Here is an 18,184-nt window from a genome sequence, read left to right as displayed (position 1 = left end):
TCCATTTCTCCAGTGAAGTTTGGTGAATGGTTAAATTTAGTCTATAATTCCAAAATTAAAACGATGACAGCTGCAACAGTGTTTTCGTTTGGTCCGGGTACGTTAGGAATTCGCGGGCGGAGTTAAACCGCCTATTTCTTCTATGGCAAAAGCCAGTGACTCCGTCCGTGCGGCGCACTCCGCGGTATAAAACGAGCGTCCTAGATCCCTCTGACGCTCCAGCCCAGACTAGCTGCGTTTACATTGAGCAGGGATGTTGTACCAGATACCAACCACACTGTCAACGGAGCAGTAAGCAGCAACGGTAGGTCGTCATGTTTAGTTTAATTTGTCTGTTGACTGTCCGTGGATTTAAACCGCATTCGATGAACCCTCAGATAAGTCAAACGTTAGCTTGTTAGCAAGTTTAGAGGGGGATAAAAAGCCGTTGCTGCCGGAAATGTCAGAGAGCTAAGCTAACATTAGCTTACTTAGTGTCCCCTCGAAGACTGTCCAAGATTGCAGTTAGTGAGCAGTGAGCCCGTATTTGTGAATTTTATTAACAGCGTTAACAAGATGGTGGTTGACAATAAAAACGCTTAAAGACAAGTGTGTATCTGGTTGACACTTTACATCGCTGATAACGCATAAGCGGCAAAATAATAACTTGCATCAATGAGCGATTTATGCAACTTGATAGAACCCATGCATGGCGCATAACTTCTTCGTCTCTCGTCTATTTGGGGACTTTTTAGTTGCTCGGATATCAAATCCTGCCGTCACTGGTCAACAGGTATATTGCATCAACACTGATTTCAGACCGTGCTCTGTGTGCTGTGGGGTTGCATTAAGTTTAATGTATGATCCATCAGTAATACTTTTCTGTTTCAAACAGTGAGCGAATAAAAGGTAAAGCAGGTGGCTGATTAGTGTTTGTCCTTGTTTTGTCAGTGGGTCTAATGCTAAAGTTGCAGCTGTAGGTGAATCCTGCTGCTGAGACACTGTTGTTCCTATTTACCAGCAAACGTTGACCCTTACGTTATATTCATGTTCAAAATTTACAATTGTTTGGTGTTTTTTTTTTTTAGATAAATGTCTTCTCCTACTCATGTTGATGAAGATGAGGTGGAGGATGAAGTGGAGTTTGTATCAGTAAGTCATGTGTTTATTTTATCTATTTAACAGTAATCAATGAAGCAATGTCCTTATCTCTGTCTCTTGACATTGACTGGACTAAATGTGCAATTTTCATCTGGACTGTCGGCGTGCATTCACAACACTGACGTGATGGTGTCTTCTGTTTCTTTCAGGAGGGCCCTATCAGACCAGTGTTGGAGTGTATTGATTTGTCCAGCAACAGTGAGGATGAGGGGTGTTCATCAGTGACAGTCATGGTAAATTACTAAACAGGGCATTTTACCTTTGAGATATCGTGAATTCCAGTGTTCTGAAAATGTTGGGCTTTTTCTTTCTACTGCAGATTGAAGATGAAATCACCCGCCATAAAGCACGTGTTGCATCTACACTTGACAGACTGGCACACCAGGTGGCTCAAGGGAAAAAAGAGAGAGCAGATAAATGTCGAGCATTCAAGGTAAGGCTGCTTGTTACATCCTCAGAGGAGCACAAACCTTCTTTGGCATGACCTCTAAAGAAGCTGTAAAAAGGAACTGTGGGCATGGGACGGTTCAGGCAATAAATCCAAACTTTTTGGTACAAGTCACAGTTCGGGTCATGTGTTTTGTTTGTTCAGGACATATGCATTGTGGTGGTGTTTAGAATAGAATATACTTTATTAATCCCTTTGGAAAGGTCCCTCAGGGAAATTAATGTGAAAGAGTGGATGGGAGGAAATATGCTGTTTTTATGTTGAGACCTGGGGTTCAAATAAAGCGAGTGAGAGTAAACACTGGCAGGGCAGTGAATCCTATTTTTTGTTTAAGAAAAACCTACAACAAGACACGTATCATGTAATGCAGGGAGGCATTTTTTCTCACTGGCACGGAGACAAGTGTTGTCGACTTGGCGACTCACTTGCTAAATCTGGAGATTTCCCAATTCTTTTTTTGTCAAATGTGGCTAGTGACTTTCTGTGTGACTTTAGAAGACTGTCATGAAAGCATGTTATCTTTCTGCAGTTACTGTCCTTAAAGGTAGGGTAGGAGATTTTGAAAACTCAGTGAGAGTCAGCCAGATTTTGAAAGTAAATATACGCCCCTTTCTCTCGGAGCTCACCCCGAAGCCACGCCTCCCAAGTCTGTGACTTCGGCCATCATGCACGTACCTGTCTGGTGTGCACAGAGCAGGAAGAGAGTGACAACCAGCCAATACTCCATGCAGGGTCGTCCCAGAGGATTAGCTGAGTTTTTTAGCATTTTATAGCTTCGACAGAATATTAATATTCTTCGTTTTAATGTGAAAATGCCGAACTAATTGGTTGCTATGGGATTGTAAAGAGAAGTTACACAAATTTAACAAAAAGTGTATCAGAATGAAATCTCCTACCCTACCTTTAACAAGCAGAGGGTGCAACCATGAGCTCCTCCCCCGCCCCAAAGCACTCATCGGCAGTCAGTCTCACATAGGGTTGGGCGATATTGGCAAAAAAAATTAATCACGATTAATTGTGGCATTTAGCCGATAACGAATAATTTGACGATTAATTGATGACAATTGCACTTACATGTTTTTGACTCTAAATCGGCACAGTGTTCTAGCATGATACCGACAAATCATCAGTCAAGTTAATTACTTCATTCTAACAGGTTAAGCTGGTAAGTAGTGATTAGGCACAAACCAGCCATGGAAATATATATTGATAACAGAGGCACAAGCTGCTTCAAAATAATAATGAAGCAAACATTTAAAGTAGCTTTGTCCTTTATCCTAAGGTCACAGAGCAGTGCATATCAACAATAAAATTAAACAGGACAAATAAGTTCAGAAAAGTCACATCAGTGATTATTTCAAGTTAAAAAAATGTGTCTGTACAAATGAACCTGTGACTGGAATATGTCACAGACTAGTGCATGTTTTCACTCGTACTGTAGAACAGCAGCAGAAAAAACATTACAAACAAACAAACCGGACAATTTCACATTTAAATGTGTGTGTGCAAATCAACCTGCATTACGTTCTTCCAGCGCTTAGTTTGGTCGTAAGCAGCACAATGACTAAACGTATCGTGGATTCTCAGCTGAGTGGAATTCTTTCCAATATCTGCTGGAGGAGACTTCGCTGTTGTAATGTTTCCTATGTTGCTGTGGAGTCTGTAAATAAAGATCGGAGTTCATTCCTTTGATACGAGCAAAAATCCTTTCTTCGTGCTCCGGCTTATGGTGACAGACGTTGAACTTATGTTAGGAACGTGCTGCTCCAAATCATTTAACTGAATACCACTGTTTTCCGCCATTATTGTTATTGTGGGCTCACATGTGCGCGGATGATGGTGAGAGTACGTGCACACAAAAATGTGTCATCATGACGAGGCACTAATCTCCATAAACGATAAGTGGCAAATATTAATCGGTGACAGTTTTTCTGACGATTAATTGCACACGATACTCGGTCCAATTGTGCACAACGCTGTCGCTGGTCCTGTCATGACTTACATAGTGGGATGTAAATACCATATTTCGATGGCAAAATTAAAAGCAAATAGGTACTTCTCTCACTGAGTATTTGGTAACACTTAAGGATCTCTCTGAAGCACTAACACATGACTGTGCTGGTAGATTTTCATTGACAATTCAATAAGCTGCAGTCATATTTCTCATCATATGTAAAATAACAATATAGGCTAACTTTTTTGGATTTTTCAAACATGAAGCAATTTTAGTAGCAACAGTGCCACTATGTGGGCAGGGTAGAATAACTGCAACCTGGTACAAGAATGAAAGTGAATAGTGTGATATATTGATATAACAATTTAAATTAACAGTTGCTCTGGATATAAAAACAAGGTAGGATAAGTTACCATGTTGTGATCTCTTGGTCTCTTTCAGGAGAAGCAGATCTTACAAAAAGCTCATGGACAGCAGGAGCTGGCTTTTAGTGCTACAAATGGAACTAATCAGGAAGCAAAACACTGTGTGGACATGTGGTTAAAGATGCCAGGTACATTTTTCAGTTTAGAAATCTTCTGTTGTCATATGCTAATGTCTTCCAAAGTGTTTTCCTTCTTGTTTAGTGTATTATATTTTTGTCATTTTGTAATGCTGCAATGACCCACTTTCAGCACTGAGTTGATTTAAAATTTCATTTTATTTAGGGCTTCAACCAGGAGTGATCAGTTCTGGTTCTGGAAGAAGACGCAGACAATCGTCTTTCCCCAGTCACAGTTTATCTAGGCACACTTGTCCAGTAATTAACTGTGATCGAGTTTATGAAAATGCTTCTCTCCTCGATGGCCACTTAAAAAGGTAATCACTCACATTTTCATCATCAGTATACATTTTAAGTGTTCTTGGACTTCTTGTAGTACTCATAAGGACGAACAACTTATCTTATGTGCAGGTTTGATCACTCCCCTTGTGACCCATCCATCAGTCTTAAAGGAAGTCCTTCTGAGCTCTTTGCTTGTGTTGCCTGTGGACAGTATTTTCCGACTAAAGAAGCATGGAGGACACATCTTGAGTCTAAGGTTTATGCCCTTAAGGAATGAGTTATGGAAATATCCAGCTCCTTGGATCATTCAATTGTTTTGTAATTGTGGCTAATAACTATAACTCTGCATTGATGTAATAACGCTGAGTTTTGATTTTCAGGTGTCATCTGGTTCTGTAAGTCACAGTATTGATCAGACCTATCAACAGGTTGTGTGCTTTGCCTGTCCTGCCTGCTACCTGCTTTTCAACATCAGAGATGAGTGTCTTCAGCACATGTCAGCTAAAAACCATTTTACAGAGTCACTCGTCATGAATGGTAAGAGAAAATATTTGCCCTCATGTGTGTCTGTAAGGGTGTGTGATCTGGCTCACATTATGGATATTGAAAAGATTAATTAAATGCATGATGTTAAAACACAAAGAAAAGGAAATAAAACAATACAAAAGCTAAAACGGAATACAAGAAGCATATAATAGAACAGTTACAGTACAGTGCAGAAATAATGTCTGGCCATTTATATTTAACAAATCAACAAGAGTACTCAAAAATGTACTTTCTGAGAGGAACCCTTGTGTACAGACCTGAGAACTGGAGTAATGTGATCTACTTTCTTGGTGTTAGTGTTTGCAGTGACTACCAGACAGAAAGCATCTCAATTAGACAACAAGGTATTTTATAAGCAGGATTATGTGTGCATTTCATTTCACTACTCCTTTTACAGAAACTGGAGGAAGAACCCTGCCAGTTCCTGTCCCACAACATGTTAGGAACTGCCTCATCACTTTGTGCAAAGATGTTACATTCAGTGTCCGATGCTCTTTATGTCACAAAGTCCTGGTCTCACATCAAGCAGCTCAAGCTCACTTTAAGTATGTTTGATTTAAGTTGTGCTTGTATAGACACATATTTTGTTTGAAAGTTTTTTTATTACAAATTTATACTGGACATTCTACTCATCTTTTTTCTCTTTTAGTGTCCACTGCAGACAGGGGTGTGCTGTCGCCAAGGCTGACAAAACAATAGTCCAAGTAATGAAGCAGTTTCAAGTGCAAGGGCAGTGTTCTTTCTGCAGTAAAGTCTTCCTCAGCCAAGCTGACATTGAGAGACACAAAGAATCAACACAGCATTGTGTTGAGGTCAACCAAACAATGGCAAAGGCACTGCTTCAGCACTGCAGATTCAGTGAAATTCAAGAGGCACAGTTCACAAGTATTGGGACATCTTTTCAAAAACGAAACAAGAACAGGAGTGACTGTGCTGGATCTCCGGCCAAAAGGCAGAGACTAGGTATGACCGGCAGCAGAAAGATAGCAACAGCATGGTTCTGCGAGTGCGGTCTACAGTTCTCAGAGGAGGCTACGGCCAGTCAGCATCTCCTGGCTGTGAACCAGATTTTCCATCAGTGTGGTGTCTGTGGCAAACACATGGGAGAGTCTTCCATTACCCGCCTGCATATGAGCCGCTTTCATGGAGGAGCGCACCTCTCCAACTTCCTCTTTTATTGCCGTAAGTGCAAAGTGGAAATGCCTCGTCATGAGGATATCCTGGCACATGTGTCAGAAGCTCACCATGGACACACCTACTTCACTGAACAAGAAGTGCCTGAGGAGCTTACCATAGACCTCGATGCCAAGCCGTCCACTAGCAGCAAAGTCAATCTGCACTCATCCTCTGTAACCAAGATCAAGCAGAATGCAGCAGAGGCCTCTTCTCAAACAGTGGAGCAGACATGGATGTGCAGGATGTGTGAGGATGTCTTTGATTCTGAAGCAGCTGTCTCCAAACACTGCAGTGATATTAGCAGTCACAGCTTTCAGAGATTTATCTGCGGACATTGTCCACAGAAGTTCTTTAAAGAGTCCACTGTTCGAAGACACTGTGTGAACGAGCATGACGGGCAGATAAAGAGCTCTCATTTCTGTGGACTCTGCGACAGCATGCCGTTTGAATCTGAGAGCGAGTTCTTAGAGCACTACAAGAGCCTTCATAGTAGGGACTACTATTGTATGAACGAAACTGAGGTCGTTCAGCCTGCTGCTGCTGCTGCTGAAAGCACCACTCAGACCTGCCCATGCCTGGGTTCAGAAGAGGGCAAAGGGGAGTTGAAAGCTACATACACGCGATGCATGAGGAACCTGTCTGCTGAAGGAAAATGTCAGTACGTGTGTACTCCTTGTAGTGTATCTGTGCCATCCTATGCACAGATGAAGACTCATGTCAACACGACACACACGGCTTTGAACCTGGACAAAACCTTTGACGTGGAATGCAAAATGTGCCAGGAGAGTTTTATGGGTGTACCAAGTTTCCATAAACACTATCACTCTCAGCACTGTACACTGGAACCCTGTATGAGCTCCAGGACCTGTAGGAAAGACATGAAAGCAGAGTCCACCACTGCAGAGATCAAACCAGAGAACATTGGTAAATCTAATAAATAATCAAAAAATGACATTTATTGCAGATGTTTGTATTTAATTCTGGTTTTATGTCATATGCAGAGGTTGAAGATGAAACACTGGTCAAGTTGTTGCACAGCGATCAAGCCAACAACGAAGGTGAAAAGCATGAAAGTAGGCAGTGAAAATTTTGGTCAAACCAGAGGGAAAAAAACATAAATGTATACACAATTGGAATTTTAACATTTGTGATTAATTGTATTTTTATCACAGGCGAGTCGGATGATGAAATAAAGCACGCACTGTCCTTGAGTGCAGAAGAAGCAAGAGAGTCATCAGGTATGTATTTGTGGTCAATGTGATATTCCCTGAGATCGCTGTATGTCATTGTAGATGATTAACATGATCATGATGAAATATTAGAGGGTAATTAAAGAGAGTTTGTCCCCAAAACAAATTTAACGTTTTCCTGTGGCCTGCTGTTCATCCACTGAAATTGTCTCGGTGTGGCAGTGTTCATTCCTGGAAGAGCCTTGAGGTTTATGAAGTTTATATATCTGCTTTGAACTTGTGAACATGTAAAATGATTTTCACACACTTGACTAAAATGAACATTTCTTGTAGACATGCTGTTGGACAGATTGTAATTCTGCTGCGTTTTTATTTTAACAGAGTTGGAGGAAGCACTTAAAAGAAGTCTTCTGGAATACTGAGGACTTGGGAGTTTGTTTGTGACATGCTATTCACTGAACATTATAATGAGATGTTTTGTACAAAGTAAATGTGCTCAGAATACGTTAAATAAATGTTTGTTATTTTAATATCTCTGCTACATCCTTCTTGGTGCCTTCTAGATTCGACTGTAGTGACTGTAGTAGATTACATTTTAAGGTCTGTTTGAGGTTGATTTATGCAGAGTCTTCTGTTGCAGAGACTTAACACTTATGTGTGTCGACACATGTGCTATAGATGGCATCGATGACGCTGCAAGATGCCGTAGCCGAACTTGTGACCTCACTGCCAACTGTGTCTCCAGTTGCAGTCTCTGTTTTCACTGCAGCCTAGAAGTCCGATGTGTTGTATGCACCTGTGCTTCCTGAGCTGCTGCTGCCTTTATTATTACAATAGGTGGTATATACACTATATACAATAACATTATTCTTTGGTAAAAAAAAAAATCTTTTTGACTTAACAATGCTGCTCAGAAGTCAGAGCCATTATTTTTTTTCCAGACTGCCTAACGGGTAACATTCTCTTTCTGTTGTTTTGTAATTGGTGGGTGACTAATTCCTTCTGAAGTAGGTTCTATTAGAGCTGAGGAAACTGTCCAATTTTTCAAAAATAGCTTGAAGCCTGTGGCCCAGGAGGTAAACTGTTTAGTGTTTATGCACTAATGGAACAAGTTAATTTGCACTGAACCTTCTTGGTGATTGTAAAATTTGACAGATAGTGTCTAATTGCAGTGTCAGAGGTGGCGCTTCCTGGGTCGTTCTCTCAGTCACTGGTAAATTCTCATATGTGTCTTATCCTAGTTTTGACCATATCCAGAATATGGCATTTACAATGAGTAAAAAACATATACAGAAAACTACACTGAGTCCAGCTGTTTGGGATAAAACATGACCTCAAAGGATAAGAGTAGATGTACAGTTGTCCTTCCATGTTTTTTTACAAGCAGAGAGTGTGCAGGAACCTGGATAAGATTTTCAAGTTTTTCTAAGAGGTCTTTGTTACTGAAACCAGAATAAGGTGTGCACTGCAAAAGGCAATCATTACAGGTTACTCATGCATGTAAATGCTGTCACTGTTTTGTAGAACTCTGCACCATGGGGATGGAAAAATCAACATGAAGTGACAAAACTGCAGCTCTTCAAAATGACCACTTGAGGCTGAGGCCTTGCAGCAGAATGAATAACATGAAAAAACCGTTAGTGGAGATAATCTGCTGCATCTTTCTATATTTAAATTGATGCTTTTGAGGAACAGTTGGGTGCTGCATCTCCTTTCTGATTCCACCTCTGACCATTTTGTTTGACCAGCTGTTTGAAAAACATAGCCATTAGCAGTGTTGCATTTAGTTTTGTACTTGCTGCAATTAATTAAAATGAAACAAATTTAAATGTGATATCCTAAAACTGGACTATATGAATACTACAGATCCATTTGTTTGGAAAGAGAAACTCAAAAAAACATTTTAATGGGTTTATTTTGACCTCTAGATTCGTGGAACTATCTCCAGGAACCACTTGTCCCTGACATTGAGAAATACATTCTCTTCTTCTCGGGAACCTTCTATGAGGCGTGAGGGGAGGAAGTTGCAGCCCATGTTAGGAAATGTCCCAGGGGCGCCGCGGCAGCCGGAGGAGCTTCAGTCAGCGGGACGGAGCAGAGCGAGGGGTGCGCGTCTGAGTTAAGTCTCCGGGAGTGAGCATAGTAAATAATATTAACGATAATAATAAGAAGAGGAATTCTACTATCATGGCGCAGGCAAAAATTCAAGCAAAAATGAACGATGCTTCGTGCAGCAGGTTCAGCAGGACGTTGTCCATGGCAGATCGCTCCGGACGGCTGCTGGAAACTTTGGATCAGCTGGAAATAAGGTACAGTTAAGCAACAGGCTTTATGTACATTATGTACACCAGAGACTCTGTCGAAGTGTTGTTGGTTGTTATCAAGCTTTCATCTCTTATCATTACTCTGACTGATTTTACCTAGTTGTAAGAGAGAAGGGGCCTGTAGAAACATGTTTATGCTCACAGTGGGGGTGGGTGAGCAAGACTGATAAAAAAAAAACAACAACACAACCTTTCACAGGAACTTTATCATCCAGTTTATCTCCTCATAGTAACAGCAGCCTATTGTGCAGTGAACGGAGGTGCTTAGGACCGTTATGATCACTTGTTGTCTCTGCAGGGTGGAGGCTTTACGCGAAGCAGCATCGGCCATGGAGCAGGAAAGGGAGTGCATCCTGGAAATGATTCAGTCCATACAGAGCAGCCAAGAAATGCGCAACATAAGTGCTGGTGAGGATCCGTACAGTATCAGCATACAGTATAAGAACACACGTCAGACACTGATAGACGCAGAGTTTCACTGAGTTCTTGTAGTTTTTGTTCTTTGTGGTGATGTCACTGTAACATTGTGATCCAGTGAGGTTATGCTTTCAAAGATTCAAAGATGTGCTCCACCCAGAATGACTTTATGTGTGTATTCACACAACCACCCTTACGGCCATCAGTGTGCAACATTGGACACTTTAAAGAGAGGTTTGGGAGTTAACACCCAGGATAGTGTAGGGGCCAAAGGGCCAAAGGTTAAACCAGACCCCTGATCATTTGCTGGCTGGCTCTCCAACCATTTTCTTTCTCCACAATGAAATTTATTCACACTAGAAATTTTTGTTTATGTATTTAAAGAGTTCAATAAAGGGTTGATTGAAGTGATTCACTGAGGTTTAGCCACACTGAACATAAATAAGGGAAGAAAGCAAATGTACAAAGACTGAAATGTTTCAAAACAACTTGATTTTTCTCGTTAAAGCTGCTGCTCTGATGTATTGTCTCGTATCTTCCAGGTGAGAGAGAGGAGCTGGCTCTCACTGCAGACCGCCTTATGGGCCGGACACTATCTGTGGAGGTTTCAGTTGGCACAATCAGAAACCCTCAGCAGGAGGAGGCTCTGCGCAAAGCCACCACCATAATAGATGAAATAGTAAAAAAGTTACTGAACGACATGGAGTGTGGCCGGCACCAGCTGCTGGCGCTGCACGCCGCCTGCGTCACAGAAGCACCGCCTGTTCCCATTGACCAGAAGTTCCAGGCCATAGTGATCAGCTGCGCTCTGGAGGACCAGAAGAAGATCAAGCGGAGGCTGGAGACTTTGTTGAGAAACACAGAAAATGCTGAAAAGAACATCAAGATTATGGATCACCAGAAACTAGAGCAAGTAAAGTTCAATGGCAGTCAGTAACATCAGCAAAGCTCCACACCAGTCTGCAGTGTCACTAAACTCATGAGTGTACACAATACTGGATCTTAAAGCAAAAACGTACCAAGTTCTACATTCAAATTACAGAGTCAGTATGTGTATACTATGCCTGTTTATATAGCACGTGTTCCATTGGAAGTTTGGTCACAATTTAATAGAATGCTGATTACCAGCTATATGTGGATCAGCAGATCGGCTGCACCATGGTTTGGACCTAATTAGAAAATATCAGCACTTAAGTGTTCACATTGTTCACACTGCTTTATCCAACAGGAGATCCAACCCTGTGGTTTTCTGAGTTGGTGAAGGGTTTGCACACACTACCTCTCTGTGTGATAGCAGTCAGGGTGCTGGCTATGGTTCATATGCACGAGGCATTTTTAATAATAAATAATAAAACATTGTTTAATACATCTTTGAGATTCCTTTGAATGTTTCACGTGAATGCAGTAGAAAGTTAAACCAGTACTCAAACTATTCTCGGTCAATTGGATCAATCAACATCCAAGGTTTATGGTCTTACTTTCAGGCTTTCAGCTGTAAACCTGTCCTTCCTCAGAATATGGAGTTTCAGCTGACTCGACAAACTTTCCAAAAGTCAGTCTGAACTAGGTTATTTATTAACATGCACAGTTGACATGGATACAGGCACCATAGTCTTTTTACACTGCTGTTTACATTTCAGAGATTATCTACAGTCTGTGTCGAACTTGTTCTCCTGCCAAATGTTTTAGTGAGAAAAAAAAATTATCAGAAGAGAAGTGTGAATTATAAACAACACAACAGATTCCCAAGAAAAAAAAGTTTTATTTATGTCAGATTGCCATCGAACATTAGCTCCCAAATGTAATAAGATAATGACTTAAGTGTGTGGCACACTAGTAAAAACAAAACAGCAACGAGAGTCGTTTTTGTCAGACTGAAAGCATATGATGTTGGTTTGTATATGAACTTTTTATGGATTCACATTTAAAAAAATAAGACACAAAGAATACTACACCTGAGTGACAGCGTGTGAGTATGGTTAGATCTGAATGATAAAGTGCGCTAACTCCATACAAAGTACACACAGTGCTACAAATAAGAGAAGGCTTGCAAATAATTATAGAGAAATTTATAGAAAATAAAAAGCTTACTGGTGAAGGATGTAAACATAAGACAGACAAGGCATGGCTGAACATTCACTGATGTGGAACAAAGGCTTGCATGCGCCACTTTCTTTTTTCTTCTTAACAACACAACCAAAATGACTAAGCTTGACTATATGTGACACAATATTGGTACCAGTGGTGTAACTGTGGAACGCATTTTAAGCACCTTTTCATAATAAGACATGTGAAAAAATGTTTTTAGAAAGATAAAAACATGCATGTACGTGTAATCCCAGATGTTTTCTACCCCCATGTAAAATACTTACAACTCTAACTACTCATAGGGAGATCTAATCCATGTCATTATATATTATTTTGTGCTTAGTAAACCAGTGTCCTCTAGAAAATGAACATTGGAAACAAAAAAAGGCTTGAGGCAGCTAGCTGTTTGAGAGACTCAGCGTTACTTTGGGAGTATCCTCATGTGAATTTCTTGCATATTCAGGCACACACAAGCAAAATATCCAGTCCTGATGGTCTACATTTGTTGATACTGTCAGAGAACAATGGTTTACATTCTCCCCAGGGCTCCATACCACAGGCACAGACACTACTGAGCAGCCTGTTCAACTCCCTGAACCTTCTCTTTATCCTTCTCCAGTTAAAAATGAGAAATGTACAAAGCAGAAATTACTAAAATACTACAAAGGCAAGCCAAAAAAAAAGAAAATACACTTCACAATCTGGTACCATGTTTAGTGTATCACATCTGTGAAGGCAGACAGTGAACACCAATGACCTGTGTCCAACTACATTAAAGTTAAGCTAAATCAGGAAAAAGAAAAAACACTGTAAGTGATTGTAACTTGAGCTATAATTCAAAGAACAGAGTACCATTATCTTTACTATGTTTATTTCTCTCAGTGGTTATTGATATTTGGTTATACAAAGGAGCACATTCTATCAACTCAATGTTACATCCAGATCACTGCACTGTTAATATTTATTAACCACAGCTGAGAAAGAAGAAAAAATTTGGCACAAAATATCACTCAACACTGTTTGTGCTTCGTACAAAAATACTTCTGCGCAGAGCTTAAACTCTGAGTTTAACAGGGTAGTTTGAACTATATTCTGTGTTTACAGTTACAAAAATATGGTACAAGATGATCCCATTTACAATTCATGCAAACATACTGCAGAGCTGAAATGTCTAACAGAGGAATGAGCAATGTTTGATGATTGTTTTGATTAGTGTTTGTACATCAAGCGAAAAAAACTGAGACGAAAGCATCGCAGATAAAACCTTAGTTATTAGAGAATCGTCTTTCTCCTAAGTGAGTGTGTCCATATAGTGTTTTCTTTACTCTTCAAGCTGGACTGACACCCCCTTATTATAAGCATAGAAACTCTTGATTTACTGCCAAATATGTCAGTCACACTGTGTAGGGGAACTGCTTTCTATCACAGCTCTATCGTGATTGTTGACCCATCAGCTCCCACAAATGAGCTTTTTAAGATAGCAACATCTAGAAGAAGTTATATCTCCATTTTAGTAACCAGGTGAAGGAGATTTTCAACTGGCGTTCAGCATGATTTGCAGAAAAAAAAAAATGCAGAGCACAACCCATATCATGTGTCCTCGTTAGGAAAAAAAATATGCCACCACCAGGGGGACTGAGTGTGTGCAATTGTTGACAGCTTTTGTGCGTAGACAATTGATGGAAGTACCAAGGCGCAATCCAAGGAAATATAGAACCATCAATGTGGGCAAACAAACAGATTAAACATGAGTTCATTGTAGTATTATAGTACAGATTTCCCACTTTGTGTGGGCTTTGGTGTCTAAATGAGGCTACCTCCACTGAATACAACAATGACCGATCTACTCTTCAAAATAAAAGTCAGTCACTAGAATGAAATCAGTTTTTCTAGAGTAGGCTGCAACTTCCGAAAGGGTTCTTACTCTTCTTGGTCCTCTGTTTGTTAGGTCTCAAAGTGATGACTTCTCTGCCGTTGCTGGAGTTCTGGTTGCAGACATTACTACTTGTGGTATTAAAAACACCTTTGGAAAAAGAGAATTGATATTTAAGGTGACTCTAAACTAAAAGGTATGAAGGATAATGTGGAGAGAGACTCCTCACCTATTTTATTGCTCGTTGTGTGGACCACCTCAGTCTCCTCTGCCGTTTGCTGTTTGAGTCGCTGGAGATACTTCTCAGCTAAGTATTTAAAAACTGTAAGAGGAACAGCAGCAGAACTGTTATGACAGCAACATCCACACTGACACTTAGACCAGCTGCCAGCATTTTGTTGTATCCTACCTTCAGTGACATTAAGGTCCTCTTTCACCGAAGCACGATAAAATCTCAGCTTAAGCCTTTTAGCCAAAGCTTCTGCCTCCTCACTGCAAAGCAGGTAAATAATAAGTCATGCTGTTTTCACAACAACCAAGTCGTCAACATCCCTCTTCAACACTGACTTACTTTTTTATAACAGTCTCTTCAAGGAGGTCAATTTTGTTTTGCACTAGAACCGTGGGAATATCTCCAACTTCTGCTTCCACCTTCTCCCTCCAGCTGTCAATCGCTTGAAATGAATCCCTATCTGTGGTAGAGAAGACGAGCACACATGCCTGGGCACCTGAAAGGATCGACACACAGCAATATTTATTATGTTTTCACCAGTGACTTCAGTGTGATAAAAATATGATCTGTCCAAAAACATTTAATCAATTAAACAGCCGTACTGCAGATTCATTTTTCAGCTCAAACACAATGTTCACAATGTGCACACACGCTTGTTCATGAATGTTGCTGCAAGTTAGCCATAAACTCTAATAAATAGCACATTTCCCTTAGTGGTGAAGGAGGTCAGCAGTTTTACTTGTCACAGTAGTGAACTCTTACCACGGTAGTAGGCCTTGGTAATAGCGTCAAACTCCTCCTGCCCAGCAGTGTCCCACAGCATTAGTCGAACCTCTTCATCATTTACGCTAAAACAGTGAACACAGAGAAGAACATTATTTTTTTTTGCAACTTAGTAGTTTTTTTTTTTAATAGTTCCTATAATTATTGGAGGAAGTAACCTCTTTTCCTGTGCCAGCACCATAGCAACTGAGGACAATAATAGTTCTTAGAACACTTGTTGAGGTCTACTTGCATAGGATGAACCCTGAGTGATGCACTCTAAGTGTACATTGACTGACTACACATGAATATAGCACCAACAACTGCCATTAGAAAGAAATGTGAACATTGATGCAGTGTTAGCAGATCTGCAAAGATTCTTTGTGGATAAAACAAGTAGCTATTAATGAAGTTACAGTTGTTTCAAGTCATTTTTGGAACAAGCTGAGACAAAATAGTAACCTGCACAAAATCAGCTGCTTACAGTATTTGCCGTTCCAGAAAATCCACTCCAATGGTTTTTTTGTAGTCCTTGGTGAAGATACCCTTGCAGTAACGCTGAATCATACTGGACTTGCCAACAGCTCCGTTGCCAACTACGACCACTTTGATGGCCACTTCCATGTCCTCCTCCAACATGGTGGTGACGTCTGGCTGGCTTCCTCAGTTCCACACTGACTGGATAGATTCACTGATGCGACACAAGCACATGCACCCACCACAAAAAAAGTACAAAACATTTAAGTGTGACTCAGAATTAGGTTCTAAGAGAAACCAATCACTAAAACAAAGCCATCTACATATAAGAGCTCCTTCTACTTAGCTTATCAATCATTATTATATGTCAAGTTTGATAAACATAAAAATATATGACAAAGCACAACAGGTTGTAACAAGACGTTCACTAAATGCATTTACAAACAGGCTGCACATTGAACTAACTGTAGCAGCGCTGCCGCATGTTTATTCTTCCATTAGTCCTGAAAGCAGCAGACTCCACATAGCAACTGGGTCTTCTGCTGCTATATGCGTAGAGCGGCTGAGCACAATACTAAACAACATATTGTGGGAAAGCTGTTCTCAGTGGACACTGACAGCCTGCTGTGGCTTCCAACAGCCTGTCTGAATGTTAATCACATAATGTAAAGCTGTAGATGCCATTATTCATCCACTATAACTGAGCTGTGTGATACATCAGTTGTCATAGCACGCAAGCCAACCGTGGCTCAAAATAAAACAGACTGCTCCTCCTCAGAGATTCTCCTGGATTCATTTTATATGCCACCTCAGCAATCACTTTCTCTTTCTTAGTGACGACCTTCTTCTTACTTTCAACTCGCCTGACACCAGACCACAGAACAGCATGATATAAATTTGGAAAAAGTGTTGATCATAACTAAAAAATGAATCTGCAATATTATGCTCCTAACATTCACAGTGAACAGTGCTCACTGCTTATCATTGTGTTATTGTTTTATACCTCACATTTTCTGCTCAGCCCACAGTCATTCCTAAAATACTTGGGAATGACTGCTGAAAATGGCAGCTTTCCATCATAAGCTATTTTCAACACATGCACGGACAACTACACTATCTACATCTGAGAGTGTTTTGCTCATCATATTTTCCCAGCTACAATCACATTAGTCCACTCAGGTTGTACATATTTTAGAGACACCAGACAAATGTTGGCTTTGTACTCTATGTACTGCAATGCACATATTGTTCAGTTACACCTCTTCTGCTAGACAGTGACTCATCTTCACCGTTACTTTGTCCAGGCCTCGAGGCGGGCCATATTAAACCCCATAATTTAAAAACAGACTGTATAAAAATATTATAATTCACTGACAATTAACTGAGCTACCCAATCCTGCTAATCCTCACCACAGCTGTGTTAAGGACTTTCAAACTCTGTACGGTGATTTAAGTCAACTTTTCATTGCTCTTTCTTTCTAATTTGGACGATCTTACTTTAGTCTGGTCAAGATGAGACCTGTTGAATAGCTGACAGCTGGGTCTTTATAAGAACTGAGCTGCTCCTGCTGCTGCTATAGTCCATAAAAGCTGCCTGAAACAAATGGTGGTCATTTAAAAAGAAATAAAAACAGATCAAACCAAATAAGTGTGCAATTTCCTACCTGTAAAATGAGGATTCATCCGCCAGAATCCGATCCGCTAAAGATCAGCTCGCCAACAATCACATATCTTCTGCCTCCCTGTGCTCTTCTCCGTGGCAAGAGGAGACGCTGGTGACTCTGCTGCTAAGGGTACCTAGCTAAGGTTAGCCACTTTCCCCGAAGAAATGGAGCCCTCTGCTCCGCCCGTAAATGATTGCTACCTGATGAGTACAGGCAGACGCTAATTAACGCTTCAGATATAAGTCAGATAAAGTTGATCTAACGTCGGAAAAATGTATGACGTTTACGGGAAGGAAGTGCATTTCTATCTATCAGCAAGCCTATATATCATCTAGGTACGCTGCGCCTGAAGCTAGCCAAAGCAAGTGGCTAGCTCGCTAATGTTTGTTGCTAAGCAGCAGAGCCAAAGAGTGCACAATTCAAGAGAGTCGGCGTAAAACAGCACGTCTTGTCATGGGAGCTCTTGGGATCATTTGTAGTTCTTAAGTCACGACAGTCAATGCTGCAGTGTGCCATAGACGTAAAGGACCAATCAGCAACCAGCGGGGCTGAGAAATGAGGCCAATGCGGAAGTGGCTTGGGGTGCACTACCGCTCCTGACCGACAGGGGCTGGCCCTAAAAAGACTCCATTTGACTCCCATTCAAACAGCACCAACTTCTCTAATGACATACTCAAGGTTTTAATGTGGCGTGTTTACTGTTTGTGTTCTACTGCAAAGCACCTCCTAACTGTGTACAATGTTGAATCACATATCTTGATACGAGCAAACTATCTTTGTTTTGTTTTGATGTAAAAGTTGTGTAACAGATTGATGTCTTTTTTGTTCATATATGTGCTGTATATCGTCAGTGTATTGAACATGTGAATGTGTATGGATTATGTAATGAAAATTCTGCTTTTCAAACCACAGTAAAATACAGAAGAAAGCAGCTTCTGTCACCAGGTGGCGCCAGAGAGTCGCTATTAATCCCATGTCAATTCAGTTTTACACTAAATCCTTCTTGTTGCATTTTCTCTTTTATATCTTTTGTATCTCTTTCTGTTAACAATGTTTGGATAAATAAAGCA

At 40.6% G+C, this 18,184-nt stretch overlaps 3 protein-coding genes across 4 annotated transcripts; 2 read left to right on the top strand and 1 right to left on the bottom strand.

The window, feature by feature from the left end:
* Positions 1-171: 171 nt before the first annotated feature.
* On the top strand, positions 172-7,807 carry znf451 (zinc finger protein 451). 2 transcript variants are annotated; one of them, XM_028424261.1, is made up of 13 exons: positions 172-304; positions 1,068-1,131; positions 1,290-1,373; positions 1,460-1,573; positions 3,984-4,095; positions 4,250-4,400; positions 4,495-4,621; positions 4,746-4,902; positions 5,309-5,456; positions 5,561-7,011; positions 7,089-7,145; positions 7,260-7,325; positions 7,659-7,807. In XM_028424261.1, exons 2-13 carry the CDS (start codon positions 1,072-1,074, stop codon positions 7,697-7,699), a joined length of 2,568 nt encoding a protein of 855 aa, XP_028280062.1. In that variant the 5' UTR covers positions 172-304; positions 1,068-1,071; the 3' UTR covers positions 7,700-7,807. The 2 variants fall into 2 exon arrangements, with proteins under 2 accessions (XP_028280062.1, XP_028280061.1); XM_028424260.1 differs by having other exon boundaries at positions 7,089-7,160.
* Positions 7,808-9,277: 1,470 nt separating this feature from the next.
* Positions 9,278-11,388, top strand: bag2 (BCL2 associated athanogene 2). Its single transcript, XM_028423754.1, has 3 exons — positions 9,278-9,586; positions 9,900-10,009; positions 10,561-11,388. The coding sequence occupies exons 1-3, from the start codon at positions 9,465-9,467 to the stop codon at positions 10,953-10,955; spliced, it is 627 nt and encodes a 208-aa protein (XP_028279555.1). The 5' UTR covers positions 9,278-9,464; the 3' UTR covers positions 10,956-11,388.
* A 1,572-nt stretch (positions 11,389-12,960) lies between these two features.
* On the bottom strand, positions 12,961-17,590 carry rab23 (RAB23, member RAS oncogene family). Its single transcript, XM_028423753.1, has 7 exons — positions 17,115-17,590; positions 15,458-15,664; positions 14,974-15,059; positions 14,551-14,707; positions 14,389-14,471; positions 14,209-14,301; positions 12,961-14,129 (listed from the first exon to the last, which is right to left on the bottom strand). Exons 2-7 carry the CDS (start codon positions 15,610-15,612, stop codon positions 13,996-13,998), a joined length of 708 nt encoding a protein of 235 aa, XP_028279554.1. The 5' UTR covers positions 15,613-15,664; positions 17,115-17,590; the 3' UTR covers positions 12,961-13,995.
* Between the last annotated feature and the right edge of the window lie 594 nt (positions 17,591-18,184).

This window comes from Parambassis ranga, chromosome 15 (assembly GCF_900634625.1).
Source record: "Parambassis ranga chromosome 15, fParRan2.1, whole genome shotgun sequence".
NCBI classification, from domain to species: domain Eukaryota; kingdom Metazoa; phylum Chordata; class Actinopteri; family Ambassidae; genus Parambassis; species Parambassis ranga.
The sequence above is the reverse complement of the archived record's forward strand: the minus strand, read 5'-3'. Positions and strand labels throughout refer to the sequence as shown.

Coding starts and splice junctions, on each gene's coding strand:
- bag2 (XM_028423754.1), top strand. CDS start 9,465: ATGGCGCAGGCAAAAATTCAAGCAAAAATGAACGATGCTTCGTGCAGC. Junction 9,587..9,899: donor TTGGATCAGCTGGAAATAAG/GTACAGTTAAGC, acceptor TTGTCTCTGCAG/GGTGGAGGCTTTACGCGAAG. Junction 10,010..10,560: donor AATGCGCAACATAAGTGCTG/GTGAGGATCCGT, acceptor CGTATCTTCCAG/GTGAGAGAGAGGAGCTGGCT.
- rab23 (XM_028423753.1), bottom strand. CDS start 15,612: ATGTTGGAGGAGGACATGGAAGTGGCCATCAAAGTGGTCGTAGTTGGC. Junction 14,708..14,973: donor TACCAAGGCCTACTACCGTG/GTAAGAGTTCAC, acceptor CGATCCTTTCAG/GTGCCCAGGCATGTGTGCTC. Junction 14,130..14,208: donor CACAACGAGCAATAAAATAG/GTGAGGAGTCTC, acceptor CTTTTTCCAAAG/GTGTTTTTAATACCACAAGT.
- znf451 (XM_028424260.1), top strand. CDS start 1,072: ATGTCTTCTCCTACTCATGTTGATGAAGATGAGGTGGAGGATGAAGTG. Junction 1,574..3,983: donor ATAAATGTCGAGCATTCAAG/GTAAGGCTGCTT, acceptor GGTCTCTTTCAG/GAGAAGCAGATCTTACAAAA. Junction 7,161..7,259: donor CGAAGGTGAAAAGCATGAAA/GTAGGCAGTGAA, acceptor TTTTTATCACAG/GCGAGTCGGATGATGAAATA.